This window comes from Rhyacophila brunnea, unplaced genomic scaffold (assembly GCF_057557595.1).
Source record: "Rhyacophila brunnea isolate RB1 unplaced genomic scaffold, BYU_Rbru_1.0 scaffold_6, whole genome shotgun sequence".
Classification (NCBI taxonomy): domain Eukaryota; kingdom Metazoa; phylum Arthropoda; class Insecta; order Trichoptera; family Rhyacophilidae; genus Rhyacophila; species Rhyacophila brunnea.
Window position 1 is genome coordinate 5,034,325 of NW_028233276.1, and position 23,929 is coordinate 5,058,253.

Here is a 23,929-nt window from a genome sequence, read left to right on the forward strand (position 1 = left end):
CAGTAGAACAATAGTGGCGAACCTGCCAGCAAAAAAACGAACTACACCGCGCAGAGACTGATTTTAAGGTTAAGCGATTTTTACGACCTGTCAAATAGTATCATAAAATGACAACATAGTGTCTTGTTTACTTTTGAAGAATGAGATTGGAGAGACAGTCAGCACTTTTACGTGTAAACAGTTGTTGTCACGATAGTTGTTTAATAGCGCCTGTACACGTGGATCGATTTACTGGCGGCAATAGTGCTTATTTTAAACTATCATGATAATAGCTGTTAACACATAAAAGTGCTGACTGTCTGTTTAGTACTATTTGACAGCTAGTGAAATTCGTTTTTTTCCGGCAGGTTCGCCACTATCGTTCTTCTGCGTAGGTGCAGATCGAAAAAAATTTACTGCCACATGAAAATTCAGACACTTCCAAACTTGTTTGATTTACGCATGAAATCTTGCCAACTGCAGGATAATACTGTTTACCCATACATTTTTTTTACTGGCAATAGTAAATCCATGCACGTGTACAGGCGCTATTAGGTTGCAATGCCAATAATGAGAAAATACAAAGACATTATTATTGTAAGTATATTATACGATATCCTCGACACAATATTAAATTAATGATTCAATTGAAGAAAATAGTTTGATATTAAAATCGTAACAGGAAAACAATTAGGTGACATTGTCACGAAAATAATATACGACGATGAAATAAAAGCGTCTGGGCGCCCCGAAAATAGTCCACAATAATAATTCGAAATGTTACAAAACCAAAAGGACATTATCAAATTCCTGAGATCTGCATTTTCTAGCTAGACGTCAAAAGGGGCATTTTAATGCCCGCCACAAAATGACAATAATTTATCTGTCAAATTTGAAAATAGAACCCGGCGTCGTTTCTTATTTTCGCCGCTGGGAACGAAGTAATAAATCAGACTGTATCAGATCGGTGTTGCCAACAATGCGAAACTAAAAATCGTTAATGCCTACTATTAACTCTGCTATCCCACTTGCGTAACGAAGATGCAACAAAATAATTAATGACGAATGTCTTTGTTGTGATTTTCAGATGGGATGACAATATAACAGCTTAATTATCCGTTAATCAATTTTGCAAAATATGTGCAAGGAGAAGACGAGGTTCGCAGCAGAAACATTCTACTTATACCTACATGGGGTTTTGGTCTCAACTGAGCGTAAATATATGAAAATTAAGCTGAAAAACGATTCATTTATTAAATAGGTTACAAGCTAGACTGTACAACAATATTATCACTCGCATTAATAATCAAAAACCGAAAGCACTTCAACAAAAATTTAGCAATCAATCAATTTCAATAAATAACTAATAAAAAGACATATATATTGCCAATGAAATCCTGAAATTTAAATTAGCTGTTGTTTTATTAATAATTACATATTATAATCCAGCGCTATATGAACCGGAGCGATCGATAAATTCATGAAAATATTAAAATAACATAGTTGTCCAATTTTATGTGTATTTTATAAAAATAAGTGTATTAAATTTTTTATTATAATATGGTCAAATATTTTTTCCACGAAACGGAGCGAAAATTTTGGAGGTTGTATGAACCGGAACGGCGCTTCGGTGAGCTCCAGTCCATTTCGGGCCCTGATTATATCGACTATTTCTAGCACGAAACATGTTCGACTTCTACCGGAATCATTTACATTATAATATACAGAAATATAAAGAGGTAACTATGACTGCTTGTGAAGGACAGACATAGTCGATAGATCAGCCATCATAACGTTTAATAATTAACGTGATCGATAAACGTGTGCTGCGCGGGCACTTTAGTTCACAATACTTCGTATATTCCTAATATCTTTCCCATGGACCATCACTCCGTTCGTTCTCCTTCCCTTTTCAAGGACTGGGAGCAAATGCATTACTTCTTATGACACATGGAAAGTAGTATGACATGGTGAAGTAAATATTATAATTTCTTAGTTATACGGTTTACTATGGTGCTAACTCACATCAGTAACAAAATTCACAGTTCCTAGCATTGGCTTTAAGGTAAACAACAAACAATAGTCAACAACCTTACACGTGGCAGACTTAAATAAAAACAAGGAAACACACTTTTGAATCCCATCGAGATATATCTATATATATTACAATAAATTGAGTCTGAGAAGGGTATCCCATAGTACTTAGTTGCACTATTCTTAACGGCCTCGCGAATTCAAAATAAAAAAAATCTCAGTGGAATCCGGTTTTATTTTCTCTACGTATTTTTTATTTACGTTTTGAGATTTTTCAAAACTCTTGTGATATACGAGGGTGGGTCAATAATTCCTTAGAAAAAAGCATTAAAACAGGTTTTATTTTTGTATTTTTTTTTTATTTCTCAACATAATTTCCTTGGAGCTCAATACACTTGGTTAGACGTTTCTCAATTTTTTTTAAACCGTCAGAAAAATAAGTTTTCGGAAGGTCCTCAAAATAAGCATTTGTCCGATCGATGACTTCTTCATTTGAAAAAAAACGTTGTCCACTTAGCCATTTTTTTAAGTTTGGGAAAAGGAAAAAGTCACTGGGGGCTAAATCTGGCGAATACGGTGAGTGGTCGACCAATTCGAACTTCAATTCTTCAATTTTAGCCATTGATCGTAAACATGTGTGAACACGGGCATTGTCCTGATGAAAGAGGATTTTTTTCCTGTTTAAATGAGGCCGTTTTTCTTCAATTTTGTTTTTTAGCTGGTCCAATAAAGATGCATAATAATCCCCTGTTATTGTTTTTCCTTTTTCCAAATAGTCAACGAAAATAATTTCACGTGCGTCCCAAAATACAGTAGCCATAACCTTACCAGCTGATTTTACGGTTTTCACCTTCTTTGGACATGGTTTGCCTTCGCAATCCACTGCTTTGACTGTTCTTTCGTCTCGGGAGTATAGTGGTGTATCCATGTTTCATCTACAGTCACAAAGCGACGAAAAAAATCATCCGGATTGCGTTGCATGAGCGACAACAGGGCTTTAGAGGCCACCACCCTACTGCGTTTATTGTCGACTGTGAGCAAACGCGGCACCCATCTTGCAGAAATATTTTTCATGCCCAATTTGTCATGTAAAATAGAAATGACGCTACCTTTTGAGATCCCTGTAACCTCAATTATCTCACTCAACTTTAATCTTCGGTCACTTAACACCATATCGTGGATTTTATTGATCATTTCTGGTGTAGTCACCTCTACAGGACGTCCTGAGCGTGGTTCATCCTTTGTTGATGTACGACCACGTTTAAATTCATTTAACCAGTTATAAATAGTTGCAAGTGAAGGAGCAGATATGCCGTGAACTAAATCCAACTCATTTTTTATTTCCTTTGCTGTTAACCCTTTTATATTAAAATGTTTAATAACAACTCTAAACTCAATTTTCTCCATTTTCCATTTTTCCATTTTCCACAAGCAAATTTTTTTTTTAAATGTACGAGAAACACACAACAACCCGACCAATCTGATTGAAACTTCGCAGTATACTGAATCGGTAGTGCCGCTGCATGAAAACAAACCGCTTGCAGTACTAGTCGCGCCACCTGTCGGCTTTTCTAAGGACTTATTGACCCACCCTCGTATTCGAGAGACATCTTTTGATTAATGAGTTGTTTTGTCTCATGTCTAAAAATTTTCAACGCGTGTCGTTCGGAAGTTTTATCGTGAGTGGGCGGGGGATATCGTTTTGAAAGAGGCAGTGATATAGGACGATTTGATTTTTTTCTCTCGATAAATTGTTTGTTTTTTCCTTTCTCCCTTCCTGTTGCTACAATTTTGAAGTTAAGGTTACGACCTTGTGTGAGTCGTTTACATGTAAATTGTACATTAAACTTTAAGTATAGATATATGCGTAGTGTTTGAATATTATCTATTATGGTATGGTTTCCGCAGGGCTTAAGGCTATACCTCAGCTGAGGCATGGTCGAAAAAGATCGTGACTAGGCGATGCGCGGATTGCGGGTCGCGGGTGCAAATGACGCAAGCCGAACGAAATATAATTTGTCATAAAAGTTCAACATGCGTCCTTTTTATTTTATATTTATTATTATATTCGTAATAATAATAGTATATTCATTGACATGTTTTTTTTTCAAGTACATGCGGAACGTTTTTTAGTCATCTTTACACGATTTAAGAATAATATATTCATCCGACTCCATCACAAAAGAAATTGACGTGCGAACAGGTCGACTATCCTCTACGAGTGGCAACGCAGTCAAAATTTCGTTCCACAAAGTTGAATTTTAAAAAACTAACCTACACAATCTACTCACTGTAGTCTTAGTTCAATGAAAACAAATACGTTTCGCTGAGAAAGTTTAGTGTGCACTATTTATTGCAGATCTTAACAGCCTACCAACACCCATCGCCACTGCAACATACATACATTTAGGTGCGCGCCCCTCTACCTGAACCCCACCTCACCAATTCACCATTGCTATCTGACCACTTTTCCTACTCGTGCGTGGAAGTGTGTTATTTTCGAGAATTTTCTCAACCTTTTGTGATTAGATGTTTCTAAAGCGCGACTTATACAGATGGGAAAAAAATTGTTGTTATCAATAAATTAGTGCTAGACACAGAATGCTTAATTACTGTATTACTACAATACGGCACCAAGCACCAGTGTTAAGGACGATGTTAAAATCTGGCATCCTTGAAATCTACGAAGCTTTGTGTAGATATTTGTGAGGTTACATGTAAATTGTACGTAAAACATTTCACCGTGGCACAGTTCGCCGTGAGCTTTCTATCGGAAATAAATGACCGTATACTATACGGTCTCTAATTTTATTAGATTCAATATGAACATTAATTCAATTTTCATAGCTGATTTTGGCGAAATTCATGAATTCAAGAATGAAAACCTAACCTAACAAATAGTACCTACAGTATATCGGCTATTTCCAAAATTTGTTTGCTGCTGGCTTCCTGTAAACTTTACAGCGTAAAGTGTAAACCGACAAGAACCGTCTTTTATTTAGACATGAATTTTATGTCAGTACTAAACGACCCAAAGAGGTTGGACGGTCTTTAATATACGGCCATATATTTCCGATAGAACGTTTCACGGTGAAGTGTGATGCTAATTCCAAGAATTAATAGTGCTGGACACACTATATCAGGGTTTCGAACTGTTATATTTTTTCGTTTTGGATTTCGTTCCGGTCCGAAGCCTTGCACATTTTTATTTTTCAAAGGGGACGAACTGTTATACGACCATGCAAATAGCATGGTAGAAATTATCGCGTTCTTAATTAATTTATGGACCGGATTTATATCCTTTTAATTCAGTACTACGAAATTTTTATAGTTTTTTAGTCAATTAATCGTCAGGTTCCTAGCTTATTGTAAAAGAAAAATGAACTTACCGATTCACTGCGGAGCATTTAATTACTTTTTAAACAACAGCTGTGGCGTTCGCGTTCGCTTCACGGTGAAGTGTGATACAGCGAACTGCATAAGTACAAGTTTCCGGACACGGTGTGAGTTTTTAACTTCATCAACTTAACTACCATTTAAAATTTGAACAGTGACATAACTAGGGCTTTAAACATCATATTTATCATGTACAACATCTTTTTCGTATCTGTTATTTTCATGTTTTATTAACCTTTAACCAATCTACTCCTACTTTATATTAACTTGTTTTTGAAAAATTGTGTTTTTCATGGTTTGATAATGATTATGAGATAATAATATGGTGTTGGAAACCCATGGGGGTGGAGCTTACATCATAGATATTTAATTAATTATTTCTTTTATTCAACGAATAATTCGCAAGATTTAAGAATGTACCATTCTAATTATTGAATGTACATTATTTTGAAAATTCATGCCAGGTGGCTTACTTTTTTTTCAAAAAAGATTTTTTCTATTGGTTATAACCATAGACTATAGATACATCTAGACGCCACCCGTTGCATTGATAAATGAAGCTACGTGCCGTGCGTTTGGTTTGTGGGCGAGCGAACGCATTCGCCTACAGATGATCGAGACCATACACCATTTCGCTAGTGCTCGCCCAAAGTGCTTGCACTAGACGCTCAGAATTAAAATATAATTTTCTATTTTTTTTACGTTATATAGTATTTTTAAGCAGTCAAAATGCAACCATTAGGTAGAGATATCCATAATTTAAGTTATTTTAAGGAAACACTAGGTCACTGATATTAAAATAAATAATAATATACAAATAAATTATCACGAACATGTATCAACTTACCTATGAAACGTAATACCATCTTCTTGCTTATCAGTACGGCTACCATATTTTAATACAACACGCAGAACCACCTTTCCTACTTAATTAACTAAAAATATATACCACTGACTTTATGTTTAACACAAAAAATAGCAAATTTAGCAACACGAACTCGCAGATTATCGATGCTACGTGAAGCGATTCACCACGATTTGCCAGCGATACTTTTGGAAACTGACTCAAAAATATGTAGACCTTTTATCTTACTCTAGCGCGTGTCGCAGAGATTATAAGGGTGCCGAATACTTTCTCACTCGCACTCATGCATCGTTTTTGTTCAGGCCTTGGTTATAACATATTTTCTCAGAAGTGTTTTTCAAAACTATGTATGTTCATAGATATTTGTTTACAAGGAATTGTTGTTAGTTATTTCTCCTACCGATAGGGTCAAACACGAATTGAAAAAATGCCAGTTTTGTGATTCACGTAGTGACATCCTGTGGAGGCATGCAGACTATGTGTCACTTAGGGGGCGGCAGTTATTTGAAAGGCGGTATTTTCACAAAAATAATGATGATGATAATATATAGATATGGTGTCATACCATATGCCCACAATGGTATGGTTATGGTTAATCGTCAGGTGTCGTGGGTCCCGGGTTCGAGCCCTGGGTCTGGCAACATTTTCATGCTGTTTTTCAATCTATGTCCGGTCCCAGTCTATGGACCTGATAGGTTGAGCAAGTAGATAACATCAATTTCTTGTAAACACAAAAATCTATGAATACAATGCGCACTTCGCCGAAGCCCATATGATCGTCGTTGGATCCAATATGGTAAAAATATAAATAAATCAATAATGAGTCCATTTTTACGCAGACGCAACTTTCACTCTGGTAAATAACATAATAATAAAACAATTCATCGCTACTATGGAAATCACTCAACACCACGATAGGTTTGTCGGGTCGGAAAGGAAAATGGGAGCGGCAGAATTTTCAGTTGTTCTAAGGGTGGCATATTGCCTAAGGGCGTCACTAGATTCACAACTTTGAAGACGGGCACTCTACCAACTAGGTAACCGTGGGCGTAGCTTTCAGTTTTATTACCTTGCTTAGGTTTTTCGTTTAACTGTATATCTAATTGGTGGATGTTATTTGAACCGCCAGTCCGTTGAAGAAGTCCTAATATGTATGTATAAAAAGATAATTTGCCGCGTCCAGATTGAGATACATCTCTCCCTAAACAAAAATGTAAAACAACTGTTTAAAATTTGTACAAAATTGTTTACAAAAACACTTGTATAAGGCGGCTCTTGTGGTGCAGTGTGTAAGGCACCGGGCTTCCATCCGGGAGCTCTGGGTTCGATCGCGGCGAGGACACAATATATTTATGTGATTTTCCCAAAGCCTGGGCGTTTGTGACTATTGAAAATTACTATAGATCTACCATCATAAATTGGCGTTTCAGGGAGGGCGCTAGTATGACATTGAGGATATTACCATAACTAACAAACAATGGTAATTTATAATTTTTTATTGGTAGTAGATTTCTGTACAAATATTATGCAATCCAAACATGTTGTAAAATTAAATGGCATTTGTAACAAATTTATCCTCGATAAACAATTTTAGTTTCAAATTCGACCGGCCGCCAACTTACGATGGTAGATCTATAACAACCACCTTGTACAAGCATGTATAATATGGTTATTGATAATGACAAAAATAATAATAAAACACTCGTAAAAATACGTTTTAATTGAAAGGTTTTTATACTAATTTACAGAAAAACCAGTAAGTACATATGGCCGATTTTAGGGAGACGTGTTTACAGATTAATTGCAGATAGCGACATTGTTAATGTAGTTCTAAGTAAAATACACATACGTAAACAATGTGGACTGTCCATACTAAGTTAAATTAAATTTGATAGCTATGTTTACAATGTTATATGGATTGAACTTGAAAACTTTCAAACAAATTACCGTACACTTACTTACATTTGTGTAAAGGTACAAATCATTTTTTATTTTGTATGTAGGTAATAATATTATTATATTGTATATTGATATGGCGTAGGCATAAAGGTTGGTGCTGACTGTCGTTCCAATTTCAGTTAAGAAAATAAAAAATATCTCTAGTGATATTCTGCGATGGACATTTTAATTTGCGATATTTCACAGTTTTTTATTGATTTTTTTTCTCCCACGGTAGCTAGATTAATTCAAGCAATAAAATATGTTTTTTTAAAGATCGGCAGTTAACTGTATAAGATATTTCACTCTAGTCTATTTTGAAAGATAGTTTACTACAACGAACCATCTTATTATAGCAATAATAATAAATTCGTTGTGAATTATCGTTTCAATTTATTTTATTTATTCTATTTGGAATATGAAATTCGGATAAATACTATAATCGCATTATTTTTGTAATAAAACTACATTCTTGTTTAAAATAAATGTTAAAAATATCTAGTATCAATTTTTTTGTACGGACTTCTTTTGTTTACATTCACTATAAATAAATTTACTGAAGTGGCATAATATATTATTACAACAATCGTATATAACAAATTGTTATATATATATGTAGTCGCACACATACTGGTCCTCCGCTGAAGACTTACGAAAGAAACTGCTACGTGAAAGTACTATTATTTCCGACATAATCCTAAAAGGCGAGACAGTGCTTCATGGATAGAAAAAAGAACTCTAATGAGTAAGCTCATGATGACCACTTGTTGGTGCGAATCTTCGTAGGTGAACATCCGATCAGTGTTTACATATAGCTGTAGATCAGGTGTTGAATCGCGTAGTATCTGGGCATGAGGAATTTACTCTGGAAAATGGAGGAAAAAATATCGCATCAAATGAGTTAACAATAATAATATATAAAAATTGCTCTACGATATGTGTTTCGTTATAAATAATTAAGGTTCATGGATTCAGAATCGGACGTTCTGTCAATACTCTGACTTCGACAAAATATTATATATTATGTGAGTAGTATTCAAAAAAACTATCATAATTATAATGTATTACGTATCAACTCATATGGATCCCACAGTTTATCGTCCAAAATTTTTGGAAGTAACATCAAATGGGCTCATGATATAGCTCGGAGGACCACAGTGACTGGATGTAGTATTATCGAAAAATAATAAAAACACCACGGACACAAAAATATCCTCATACAAATTTGATATGTTTATCATTAGTATTTAAAAACAGTAATTAGTTACAGAAATATAAATAAAAATATTTCAATAAATCTTTTCACTAGCTGGGCGCCTGGATAATGTTAATAAATCAAATAAATATCCCCTTTTATACGAGATTTATCTATAGTGTGCCACCCATCGAAATTGAAATGTGTAAATAAATAAATCTAATGTCGCGATATTGGGAGATTTATTTCTATGATGGGGCAACACCGGAAATTTGAATCGAATTATGAGATTTAAAAAAATATTTTGGAACGCATCGCATTCTAATTTTCGAAGATGATTTTAATGTTTGAATACAACATAACCTAAATTATTTCGAGAGGGTATCTACTAGTGAAATGTGAACATTTTAGTTAGATTTAAATAGTGGGATTTATGTAACGAGACTCGAAATTCATTGATACATACGTATTGTAATGTGTCTAAATCAATGAGTATGGAAAAAAGGATTTTTTCAGCGATTTTAATATTCATTTTTAATAAATAGTGCAGTGTACATTTCTTTTGTATGTGTAATCGTTTATCTTTGATTAAAGTAAATAATGAACATACTTTTCAGCCGATATTTCAGGTAGGCACCAATAACAGTTAATTTGGACTATTATAAGTAGGAGTCTAATATGTTATTTCTGTCATATATGACAAATATAAAGATCGCTCATTTGCCATTCCGATTTTCTTACATACGCAATGACGGCAGTTTTTAAACGTTCATTGTGCTTACTTATTCGAGCGCAGGTATAAACGGTTTTACATCATTTTCACATGATTTTTCAACAACATAATAATGCCAAAGTGTATCTACTATAATTATCTACTCATCGTGACGGTTTGTTTTTTATAAGCCCTTAAAATATCATAGTATTGTTGTGAAGTTCGCTGCAAATGAACCTGTGATGTGAAGTTACTTGTAGCTAACTTAATCAGTGGACAAATTGTCCTATTTTTCCTTCAATTTCATACATTTAGGGTCCATCTCTGCAGAAGAAAGTATTTTTAATATCTTTGGCTATACGATATATTATTTATGTATAGGCGTACACACATTAGTTTGGATGAAACAAAACAATATATGTACCTAATACCCCGTTTACACGTGTATGAATTTACTGTTGACCGTTAGTATTATCGCAGCCATAACAAGAAAATGTATAACTAAACATGTATTATCCTGCAGTTGGCAAGATTGCATGCACGAATAAAAAAAATTGGAAGCTTCTAAATTTTCATACGACAGTAGGATTTTTTCGATCTGCGCCTGCGCAGTAGAACGATAACGGCGAACCTGCCGACAAAAAAACGTACAAAAAACGTAAAAAAACTATACTCAATTTGAAGTTGACCGGTTTTCACTACCTGTCAAATAGTAAGAAATAGTACCATACAATGACAACATCGCGTCTCGCTCACTCTTAAAGAATGAATTGGAGAGACTGTCAGCACTTTTACGTGTAAACAGTTATTTTCACGATATTTTCACGATATTTTCACAATACGCACTATTGCTCCTAGTAAATCCATGCACGTGTACAGGCGCTATAAAGGCCAGCAGTTAGAATCGCAATGCTTACGGCTAATTCGAATGGAATGAGGTTGGTGTTGGATTTCGTTCAAAGTTGATTGATAGTTGGTGAAGATGGTTTGGTTAATAGCATAACTCTAGAAATACGTTGTGTTTATTATGACCAAATATTGTTATATTCAGTCAATTTACCATACATTTTGTTATATTTTCAATTACAATAGGTATTTGTTTATCTTTTTGCGGCTGAAATAATCTGATATAAAAATCTAAAAATAAAAGAACATTAATTCTCTCAAATCAAAACTAATTCCAAATTCAAATTGTGCATAGCCAAATAATAAAATGGCAAAAAACTCCTACACATATAAGACCGCAAAGTTGGCAGCAACGCTCATATTAATAAGAAGAAAATATAAATCATATTTGTTTATGCTGGGAATACTGTAACATAAGATTCATAACTTTTAGGAAGATGTAAAAATTGTCATGCTTTCGACTATTTAGTTACAGCTGAGCTAATTGGCTATAAAAAATCTTTTTTCGTACGTTGTTCTTCTGTTGGATAAATTTAATATTCAAAAATATAAACCCCCTAAATGCGACAGTCGTAAATGTTCATTTTCTTTTAAGTCAGTCGGCAATAAAACGGAGATATCTGGATTAATACCGCGCAGTGTGTTATACTCTCAACCCGTTAGGCGAAGAGCATGTTTATTAATGCTTGATGCCTTCAAGAAATTGGATAGTTAAAGTTAAAAGATTAAAGACAAAATTTTAATAAACACAAAACACGTGCAAAGAATTTTTATTTTAACAATCACTTCTTCAAGATGTTATTAGGTATTTTATAAACGCAAATGCAAAATGAATTGATTGGTACGCCCTTTCGCGCAAAAATCGTGATGTTTGGATGTTCATGCAATGAAGCAATATAGGTACAATTCATTGACTGCAAAGCGTTCAATATCAATAGGCTAACAAATAAACGGTCCCGATTGTTTTCTGAAATATCAAAAAAGCTAGTAAGAAAACTAGTAAAAATCGCAAATCGCTAAAATGTGTTCATTTATATTATTGTTAAAGTTGTAAAATAATATTAGATATCACACATGAATCAATAAGTAAATTTTTATGACTGACCGAATTTCTACAGTTTTATGTTATATTGTTAAGTATAATTAGCATGGCATGTTTTGATATAAATAAAAAGGAATACCTTTATGATTAGGTACGTACTGATTAGACTAGAGTTATTGTATACTTTTAAGAATTAGCTATATTCCCATAATATTGTAGAGGGTGTATATAGTAACATGAATTGTATAAAATCGATAGTTTATGATGTTTTTGTGGAACGTCTGCTGTTTAGGGGACCTACATATTATTCTCCCCCTGACCCTTATCCGTGGGAAGATACAATAAATCCCTATTTACTATCCAAATTATATATTAAACCCATTCACTGCAAAACTTTTAATTAATATTTAATTAAGTACCACATTTAAATAGCATGCTAATTATATCTAATGGCCACCTGATGGGCAACGCACCAGTTGCGTTGGTGAATGTAAAGAGGACTCTTGTTTCAGGTGCCATACCAATAAGCTATGCTAAAATACGTGATGTTGTTATTGTCAATTAATTGAATGAATAAAGCATTTTAATAACCGTATCACTGCCAGCCAATTTTTACTAGTTACACACTTGTAGGCTAGCTATTTTAGGAATAAAATAAATCCCTTAAAAAATATGAAATAGGAACAGAATGATAAATATTTGTGAAAACTTACCAAATCAACTTGTTTCTAGAGTTTATCGTGAATATTTTTATACTAAAATCATGAATATTGTTTAGGAAATATACACAAATAGTTAATTCAGAAGTTACGACGCTTACAAGAACCCGCGAGTTAACTCGTCCGTGGCACTAATCAGATTAATAAGATAAAATTGTTAATTACTAATTTAGGATAATTATAGCACTAGCAACCTGATTAATATCTCATTTAGTGCTAACACCGCGACTGGCGCGTTTGGAGTCGTTGGCCATTAGAGATAATTAACGTGTTACTTAAATGTGCTAATTATAAGATAATTAAAAGGTTAGAAGTGATTGTGTTAAACCGTGTTATAACAATATATGTCTTCTGCCAGATTGAGCTTTCTGTACTTTCCTTGTCAAAATTGCTAAGTTCTGGTTTGTTATAAGTGCCATTTTTCTATGCAATGTTGACGAATTGATTATACCTTTATCCCGTGACAATGTGATGAATAAAAATTAGTGGACCAGATGTTTTATTTAATTTTTCAACATTTTTCGTACCTATAACTTATTTTAAATGATCAAGGGCGGTTCCTTTTACTTAACTGAAAATTACTGAATAAGTATGTGCGTTTCGTTTGCTTAAATTGACTGTGTACACGAATGTGAAATGATAGACAACTAATACGGGGCTTAATGTTTGTGTAAGAAAACAAGTATATATCGGATATTGTTTACATATTAATTAAAATAAAACAAAATGTATACTACCTATTTATTCCGTACGATCGTATGAAATAATTAGTATTATGTCATAATATTTAAGTCAATTGGGTCAGCGCCATCTTTAGATTAATAAAGCCCGAGCATATCTTTTTGCACAAGCAACGAGTGGTCCACTGTTCAGCTGTCAAAATCAGATCCCAGATTGCTTGACAACTTGACATATTGATTCGCCCTTTCTCGTTTCAAATTGAATTATAAAAAAATCGCAATATATATTATTATTAACTATCAGTGTTATTTATAAATAATATACACTCCTGTTATTTATCAGCTATTAAAGTCAGACCTGTCCTTCACACAAAAACCGGTGTTAATATCTTTATTCTTGGTGGAACTGTATTGTATTATTGTTTAATTTAATAAAACGCATTTTTTAGTACTTATTCTAGTTTTAATCAATAAATTAGGACCGGTTTCGTCCGCCTCAGAGGGACATTTTCAACTCTTCAACTGAGTTCAACTCTTCAACTGAGATTAAAAGTGGAATAAGTAATACAAAAAAAAAATGCGTTTTATTAAATTAAACAAAAATCGATTTAAAAAAAAATACGTAGCATTGATATATGTATTACATTTGTAGAAGGTGTGTTAATGCTAGTGTATTATTTATCATGTACCTAACTCATCTATCCAAATCAAACCATTCCCTATGTGAACACGACAGACGCGTCAGTATGAGCACTCTATAGAACAATGACAGGCAATGACAGGTCATCCATAGACAACAACGAGACGGGTGGAAAAGGTAGGACCTCTCGTTGTGAATGTATCGGCTTTCTACTTGAGTTGGCAATGGTTGGGTGTAAAAAAAAACTATTTGACCCTCAAACGACATACCCTCATTACTATTGATATAGACAAAGAAAGGCTTTATTTGCTCTAAGAGAAGTTACTCAGTTTATTTAAATCAAACTAAATGAGTGTCAAATGTTGATGTTCTCAATCGAATGGGAAAGGACTGAGAAATTCTGCGTAGAATCAAACCGGAAAAAAACTAAAATACCACGGCCATATTATGAGAGGATAAAGTAGAGCATTCCCCGATTTTCCATCCAAGAAAAGATGAATGATGAACGTAGCTGGGGATGACGCCGCATTTTGAGGATGAAGAATCTCCACTGAACTGTTCAGGGTAGCAGATGATAAAGCAAGGATCGTCATGATGGTGGCCAACCACCGTTAGGGGACGACACGATAAGAAGAAGTTTGTGGTGAAGAAGTTCACCACAATATAATATTATATTATATAAAGAAATACGGATAACTGACAAAGTTTAGTGTGCACCATTTATGGGGCCACTGCTAAATATTGTTTCAATTTCAAACGGGACACGCAACGAGTGCTGATATATGTAGTAAATAATGGGGTTGTATATTTTTTTTTCAAACAGCATGCCCACAAGCTAATCATACCGCACGTCACTGCTAGGTAGGTATTAGTGATTCAAAATTATTATCTAACAAAGTTCTTATACACGATGCATCCAACGAAATATTTAGTATTTATTTTTGTATTAACGGCTGTTTTCCGTGACGCATAAATAGCGGGCGTTTTGTAAAGCGGGCAATTAAAGTCCTGCTGCGGCGCTGACTGAGACGTCGTTAGGATTTTCTTTCACGCTGTCCACGACGCTCGCAGACGACATGGAATCGCATGTTTTCAAGTCGTTTCTCTATTTTCTGAGAGATTTCAAAGAAAATTTTAAGAGACATAATCAATTTATCCAGCTACTTATTTTCATCGAAGTAATGATACTGTAGGTCAGTGTTTCCCAAATGTGTATATCATGCTAATAACCATTAAATGGATAATATTATATCGGCCTATCTTATTTTAACAAAGAATTATTTGACATCGTTATTATGTTTTCTATAATGCAAATTAAAAACATTAATTTCAGATTTAATACGGAGGAATAAAACAATGGTTAAAGGAGCAAAACAAATGAATTAGACGTAATACTAAGTAAGAACTTGAAATTGAGATGGACAGGCACATCACTCGAAGAATAGATCATCATAGGTCAAATTTCATGACATAGTGGTACCCAAGAGATAATAAAACCTAGGATCAATGCTTACACACTACTAATAATCGTATTAGACGGAAGGACGTTTAGCCGTTGTTCTCCCAAAATATGGAGAAAATATCGCAAACCTCAATTTCGCAAACATTTGAAAAATCTGATTAAAACAGACCTAACAGTGTACAAGCGATTTTTGTAAGAAGAAATATTAAAAAAAATTAACAGATTCTTTGTGTACTTCTAAACCATTATTTTGTATAATTCTAGACTTAAGTTTTATATTAAATCGTTTGTAAAAGTATTTTGTAAAGAGAAGAACTGAAAATTGTTTTTGAATAAGTTTTACAAGTAAAATTTCTAAATGTAATAATTTTGTATACTTACCTTAATCCTAATATCATACTTTTAATTCGTTGGATTTGAAAATATGATTGTAAAATTAAGAAAAAACGTAACTCAAATCTCAATGGTTTAAATTTAAAAAGAAAACATTTTAATAAATATTTGTCCCATGTATGAAAATAACAATAAGAAACTACCAATAATTAGATAATAGATAGATAGAATAATTAGAATCTTGTGAATTATTCGTTGAATAAAAAAATACTCGTAGTTAATTAAAAATTATAAGCAAGTTCAAGTAAGTTACAACAAAAAATCTTGGAGTGATCCGTGACGTCGGTTAGTAATTAAAGTAATACGTACTTTGATTTAAAATACAAAAGCCGATCGCCAATAGTAGCTCGATTTGGAAAGCGCTTCAGTGAGTATTAAGAGCCATTAGTCTAAATTTGTCACAATTAAGTATGGCGCCTTTAGCATATTGGCATATGTACATGGGCGCGAAACCCGAGAGATACAGGTTCGATTCCTGCGGAGTGCCTTACTTTTTTCAAAAAGATTTTTTCTATTGGTTATATTTTCACAGAAGTGTTTTCAAAATTATGTATGTTCTACAATTGGTTTAGATTGATTAAACCAACAATGTTCAGTAATTAGAAAAATATAAATTTACTGACGTATATTTTATGTCAATCATGGGGAATAACTCCAGTATGGAATATGACGTAGGTAATACTAAACAATTTGATACCTATCGTTACGTTTCCCTGTTCCTCGAGATGCCGTATTAAAGTGTACTTTTAGGTGTTTGAAAAGCGAATATGTCAAAAAGGGGTCTGTTTAGATGTAAGCAAACGCCACCTCAATACGTCATTATCTCTTGAAAATGATCACTTCACAGTGTCTGAAACGTCGAGGAAAGAAGAAAGACGAAGACATAGAGACAACACAAAAACTTTACAAACATCTTACTGTGAACGTCTCAACCAATATAATACCTATATAATTTGACACTCAAATCAAATCAAATTTATTTATTTTACATATAATGAACATAACAAATTATAAATTCAAAGCGTTCACGACACGACATAAAATAAGTGTTAATATTTTTTTAAAAATAAAAATACAGAGAAATGTGAGTTAATAATACAATAAGTAATAAAATAATAAATAAAATAAGAAAAAAAAATAAAATAACAAAATAAAAGTAGATGGAAGCACACAGAAAGGACTTTGATAGACCCTATCTTAAAAACTTATAAAACAACGTCCACCTAAATTCATCCTCACGTAAGTGGAATATATCCATATAATATAATAACACTTACGATGTATTTATGGTCATTTTCTGATGCCTTCGACTGTGAATGGTTGTGAGTCTGTGCACCATGCAGAACCTCTTCCAAGCTCTCGATGTACTCAATGGCGTTCCTCAGGATCTCCACCTTTGGAAGGCGCTGGTTGGGATTCGAACAGGTCCGTTTTTTGAGTACTTCAAAGGCTTCATTCACCTGAGAATAAAAGACATAGTTGACATTTAGATATTTCCGTGGGTATATTCAATTCATTCAGAGAACTGTCAAATTTGAATATCGACAAAATCCAGTCATTCATGTATTGGAAAAATGGCGAATATGAATGACAATTTTCCCAACAGTAGGTACAAAAAATAGATTTTCTTAATCTGCAGTGCACTTCAAAAGTCTATTATACAGGTATTATTATTAATAACACTACTGGCCGATATGGACCCTGGTCAATTTCAACATTGCTCTTCTCCATCTCTTCTACCTTACATTGAGACGCTAGTTGGATACGCCAATAGTCTGGACTATGCAGTGTTACGACTCTGGATGGCGAATCCAATAATCAACAAAAACGTGATGGTGGAGAGGTATTTATTTAAAAAGAATGACGATTACAGCGTAGAGCGATTACTGGTGCACCAGCCGAGTGACTTATGACTTGCGCGATCTCGTGTCAGCGGCAAGTGACGATAATTATTTAATCATCTTACTCACCGGTTTTGTACCTGAAGCCATCGCGTCGTAATAATAGGGCGCATAAGTTTGCCCTTATTAGAATTTTGGGTATGCTAATATTTGATTGAGCAGGCATTTAGTTGCTATAATTTACGATAATTCTTAAAGTTAATCCAATTTTGACAGAAACATAAAATACTACTACAACCAAATTTTAATACTAAATACATAACTGAAGTAGAGAGTAAGGTCATGTTAACGCACGTGTTTGAACATGTACCTAACCGATAAAAACGATTAAATTTCTTTTATTGTATTAACTGTCAATTCATAGTGGAAATGCACTATATTATAATTTAAATTAAAACAATACAACTTTTTATCGTACTTATTACATTTTATTAATTCATATCTGGACCGGTTTCGTCCGCCTCAGAGGGACATTTTCAACTCAACTTCGAAACCGGTCCAGATATTAATTATTAAAAGTGTAATAAGTACGATAAAAAAGTTGCGTTTTATTAAATTTAATTAATAATACATATTAAATGTAAGCCAATTCCCAGTTATATAAGATCACTCGAAGTCGGTTCCGGCCTGATTCCCAATGAGGGATCAATTAGCAGAATAACAATAATAAGTTGATTAACAAGGGTTACAACACAGTAGGTATTCATCATTTTCCTAATCACAACTGTCAAACTCAAATGTGGCATGAAGTATGATACATTCACCCTTTTGCCAGATGTGGTTATTTATTCACTTTCACCATAATCTGCCTTCTACTTATGCTTATATCTTGCAATATAATATTTTTTTCATTAAGTGTTTTAACATATTATTGTATTTGACTAAAACGAATAAAAATAAAAACCAGAAGTTTCATCAATAATTCCTTATTTTTGTTCTTTTGTCAAAACATGAATGAAATATTATTATTATTTTTCCTTATACAATGTCGAGAAAGTGGTTAGCAAACAAGCAAACCAATTAAAAAGAAAATCTTCCACAAATTTTCATATTTCCAGACTTTGATAACTCCTCCAGTCATAAAACTTTTTAATTATTAACGAGATACTTAGGTACCCATATTTATTTTATATTATAAAGTAGGTACTCTCTATAGTCTATACTATTCCCTATTTTTGTTTTTCGTAAATTTTCCGGGAAAATAAACTAGAGTCTGTCTTCTATAAGGTGGCGTGCGGTTTTCTCCCCGTTTCAGCATTCAGCACTGCATTCCCTCTCGTTCCCTCCCATTGAAAACTTGCAACAGTCGAACGCGATGGCACAATGCTTTCCGTCCGCAAACGATGTGACGTGAACGCCAGCTTATAGAATACAGACTCTATGTATAAAGATACCTCTCTTCTAAACGCGAAATTATACGTAATCCCACGGCGCGGCGATACAAACAATATAAACTTTTCGTAGTTTCATATCGTTATTTTTGAGCTTGAACAATTAGTATTCAGTCTTATACTTATAATTCGAGTATATAAAATAAAAATCATGTTTTTTCTAATCTATTAAAAATCAAGCGCAAGAAAATATTATAATTTATGTATATATATAATATATAAGAAAATATATATAATATGTAGCGCATCCGATGAATCGTGGAGCAATACGTTTACAGTAAATAGTTCCGAAAAATTGCAATGATCTAATTTCTATGTGAATCAAAAAAAGAATTGTTCTATATTTACCTAAATAGCGTTTAGTTCGCCTTTATATTAGGTATAAGATTACACCAGTGGAGAAGGGTGTAGGTAGGCTGTTAAGATCCGATATAAATAGTGCACACTTAACTTTGTCAGTCAAACGTGTTTATTTTCATTAGATTATGATTACAGTGTATAAATAGTGTTTGTTAGTTTTTAAAATTTAATTAAATCCTGGCTTATCCAGGCCATAGTAGATAATAGTCCAAAAATATTCGTTTGTCTATAAAATATCTAAAATTAAACCATTAAACCATACATAATTTTAGATACATATTTTATAGATGGAAGAATATTTTTATCGGGTATGGTTTGGTTTAGGTAGGCCTTAAAGAATTCAAAAAAATGAACCAACACCATCTGTAATATTATGTGTTCTTAGTTCAATGGAAACAAACAAGAATGGCTGCAAAAGTATGCATTATTTTTGTCGGATCGACCTTCGCATACCTAAACAATTATGGCTTGGATTAGGCAGGGTTTAATTAAATTTTAAAAACTAAAAAAAACTATCTACACCAAGGCCTGAACGAAAACGATGCATAAGTGCGAATGAGAAAGTATTCGGCATCCTTATAATCTCTGCGACACGCGCTAGAGTAAGATAAAAGGTTTATTAGATGTTTGAGGTAGTTTACTATGGTGTCGCCGCCAAATCTTAGTTTGTTGTTTAACTAAGCGTCGATAACCTGCAAGCGCGTGATGCTAAAATTGAAATTTTTTGTGTTAAACATAAAGTCAGTGGTAAATATTTTTAGTTAATTAAGTAGAAAAGATGGTTCTGTGTGTTGTATTAAAATATGGTAGCCGTACTGATAAGCAAGAAGATGGTATTACGTTTCATAGGTAAGTTGATAAATGTGCGTGATAATTTATTTGTATATTATTATATATTTTAATATCAGTGACCTAGTGTTTCTTTAAAATAACTTAAATTATGGATATTTTACCTAATGGTTGCATTTTGACCGCTTAAAAATACTATATAACGTAAAAAAAATAGAAAATTATATTTGAATTCTGAGCGTCTAGTGCGAGCACTTTGGGCGAGCACTAGCGAAATGGTCTGTGGTCTCAAACATTAAAAAAATTATATACGAATGAATTCGCTCGCCCACAAATCAAATGCACGGCATGCAGCTTCATTTAGCAATGCAATGGGTGGCGTCTAGATGTACCTACAGTCTAAGATCTACACACTGTAATCTTAGTTCAATGAAAACAAATACGTTTGACTGACAATGCTTAGCGTGCACTATTTATGTCGAATCTTAACAGCCTACCTCCACCCGTCACAACTAGAATATACGATTACCGCTTTTATTTCTAACGATAATAAATTAAGATAAAAATCTAATATTTCGACGCAACGTAAACTTAAAATGTTTCGTTCGACATGGCGTTAAAAAAACACGTGAATATTATTTGCTAAACTGAAATTAGAAAAAAAAATGGTTAGGTACCTACTACAGAACAGAATAATAAATATAATTCAGATAGGCTATAACCCAATACATTACATTATGAAGCATGGTTTTGAGTGTGTGAGTGTTCTACGAAAATGAAACACAATATTATAGAAGAGCAATAGTGTGCGTTGCAACCTTCAAATACACCAATATTGAATGAGCGTCAGTGCATAAACCGAGAGCAGTTGTCAGAACGAAGAACACGTTTAGAATGACGTATTTAAGTGTTTAAGTTTATCCCATATTCTTTCACACTCGAGATCGGTTGCCTGTTACTCTACATCCGTTAGGTATTTTAGTTCCCATCAATTCTGTGTTCCCTATTAGGTACTATTTGGGGTTGGAAACATAATTGTTTTTTTTTTTATGAATTATTAATAACCATGTCCTTGCTTTTTCGTACAAAGTGGTTGTTAGTAATTTTGAACAATCACAAACACCAAGAGTTTGAGAAAAACGCATAAATATTGTGTCCTCACTAGGAATCGAACCCAGAACTCTCGGATGGAAGGCCAGCGCATTACGCACTGCACCACGTGAGCCGCCTGAAACATAATCGTTAAAAAGATTTATATTTTGATATTTTATTCACTAGACTTTTACTGTGCGAAAAATAAATTGTCTCGACCTCTCGCGAGTGGCATTCCAATAAAAAAATAATATAGCCAGATAAAACATAAACTATGTACTTATTACCGGTCTCAAGATTAATATAATGTTTGTATTTTTCGTTAAAAAAAAAAAAAATCATGTGATATTAATTGAGTCAGACATGCCTGAAACGTCAAGCCAAGTGAGAGCCATTCGCGATGATATCTCACGTGCAAGTTAATATTAAGTAGTCCCTCAGGATTAGCTGAAGACACGACTGGGATTCGAACAACTCTCGAATTTATTTTGGGATCCTGGGCCAGGTTTTAAGATTACAGGGTGGTCGTAACGCTGTGTTGTGTTAATCAAATATTAGATTTTTTTTGCAAAATATGTACTATGTAAATAAACTTAAATCAACTGGAACTACATACTGTTTAATTTAATTTAACTAGCGGAAAATGTACCGCAAACAAGAAGTATCAAAAAAAAAAATTTAGTTAACCTCAGTACTACCCATTACCATATTCTATTTTATATTATACGCGTAAGTATTATTAATAGAGAGGTTTATAGCCACCGGGTGCCGGATGACATCCTGAACGCCGAAATCCCGAACGCAGAAATCCCGAATGGCCGTTATCCCGAAGGCCGAAATCCCGAAAAATAAAAAAATACAAAACAGCAATAATTGCGCAATCTTAACACTTCTCGTGAATTGCGCAATTATTACTGTTTGTATTTTTCGGGATTTCGGCTTTCGGGATTCCGGCCATTCAGGATTTCAGCGTTCGCGATTTCTGTATTCGGGATTTCAGCTTTCGGGATTTTGGCTTTTGGGATTTTGGCCATTCGGGATTTCAGCATTCGGGATTTCAGCCTTCGGGATTCCGGCCATTCAGGATTTCAGCGTTCGCGATTTCTGTATTCGGGATTTCGGTTTTCGGGATTTTGGCTTTCGGGATTTTGGCTTTCGGGATTTTGGCTTTCGGGATTTTGGCCATTCGGGATTTCAGCATTCGGGATTTCGGCCATCGGGATTTCGACCCAAACCCATAGCCACCAACTTTGGCAGGTATTTTAGCATTTCGTTTTTATTTACGTGTAACATACGCGATGTTTGTGATATATCATCTAAATATACTAGGTAATGGTGATTTGGTCAACTTGGGTGCATATATATATATGTACGCAATAATCGACGCGGTCTGTATTATATGTATGAAATAGATATATTTGAATTAATATGTCAATGTTTTGGTTTAGGTACAAGCTGATCATATTTCGTATTCGAAATGGTCAATACAATTAATTTAGTCATCATCATCATTAAAATATTTTTTTAAGTATTAGGATCTATCTTGATAATTTCTTCACATGCAACAATTAATTCATAGATTTGACTGTTTGAATCTAAAATTGCGTTAACATGCATTCTGTAGTAGACAGATGGTGACAACAATTAAAAATTTACTACAAGATGAATCTCCAAGCATTAGCTATTATTTCAGCATTAGTTTTAGTAACCAATTTTACAGTTTCACGTTTAATACATATTTAGGTTCTGTTTATATTGAGAAGGTTTTATTCCGGGAATTTAAAACTTTAGAATAATAATTATTGTTTGTGAAATTTAAGGTCTAGTACGTTTTCGTTAGGTACTCATTTCATTCTACTTGCATTGTACCTATATTTGATTCATGTTGACTTTAAACAATTAATAAATTACTATTGTTTACTTACGATGTACACTGAACAAATTTAATATTCCACCGATTAATATAGTTTTAGGTCCTAAAGAAAATGCCTATTTTTAAAACTCATCAACATGACATTGCATTGCTTGACTGATCTCAAACGAGTATTTTTTGACAAACTTTCTTCAAGGCATGCTCGCCTTTCATTCTCTTGAAGCTCGTAGTTAAGTTCTGCTCTTAAAGCATTTTTCAATGCTCTCACGTGGTATAGATTCCAATCCCGATATTCTAGAAAATTTTCATTTTTATGCACCTGTCAATTACATGACACATTTTGGGTGAAAGCTGTTTCCTCATGTCAGGCTCTCTAGGCACCAATAGCGAGGGCTATGCGACTGGCCAGTGTACTCTCTAGATAGTAGATAATATATAGACATTTTTAGCGATGCATTATGTATTTTGTTTTTAAAATTCTATTTTATTGTTTAATTTATATTTTTTTTATTGTTGTTTTTTTATTTAATTTCTTTTCTATATACTTAATTATTTTTTGCTT

At 33.5% G+C, this 23,929-nt stretch overlaps 1 protein-coding gene across 2 annotated transcripts in view; it reads right to left on the minus strand.

Annotated features, from left to right (window-relative positions):
* The window catches only part of nau (myogenic-determination protein nautilus), a 58,379-nt gene that overhangs the window by 13,156 nt on the left and 21,294 nt on the right, over positions 1-23,929 (minus strand). For both annotated transcript variants that reach the window (XM_085956311.1, XM_085956312.1), the window contains exon 3: positions 17,239-17,421. In XM_085956311.1, coding sequence (XP_085812437.1) covers positions 17,239-17,421 — 183 coding nt within the window. The remainder of the gene's footprint in view (positions 1-17,238; positions 17,422-23,929) is intronic.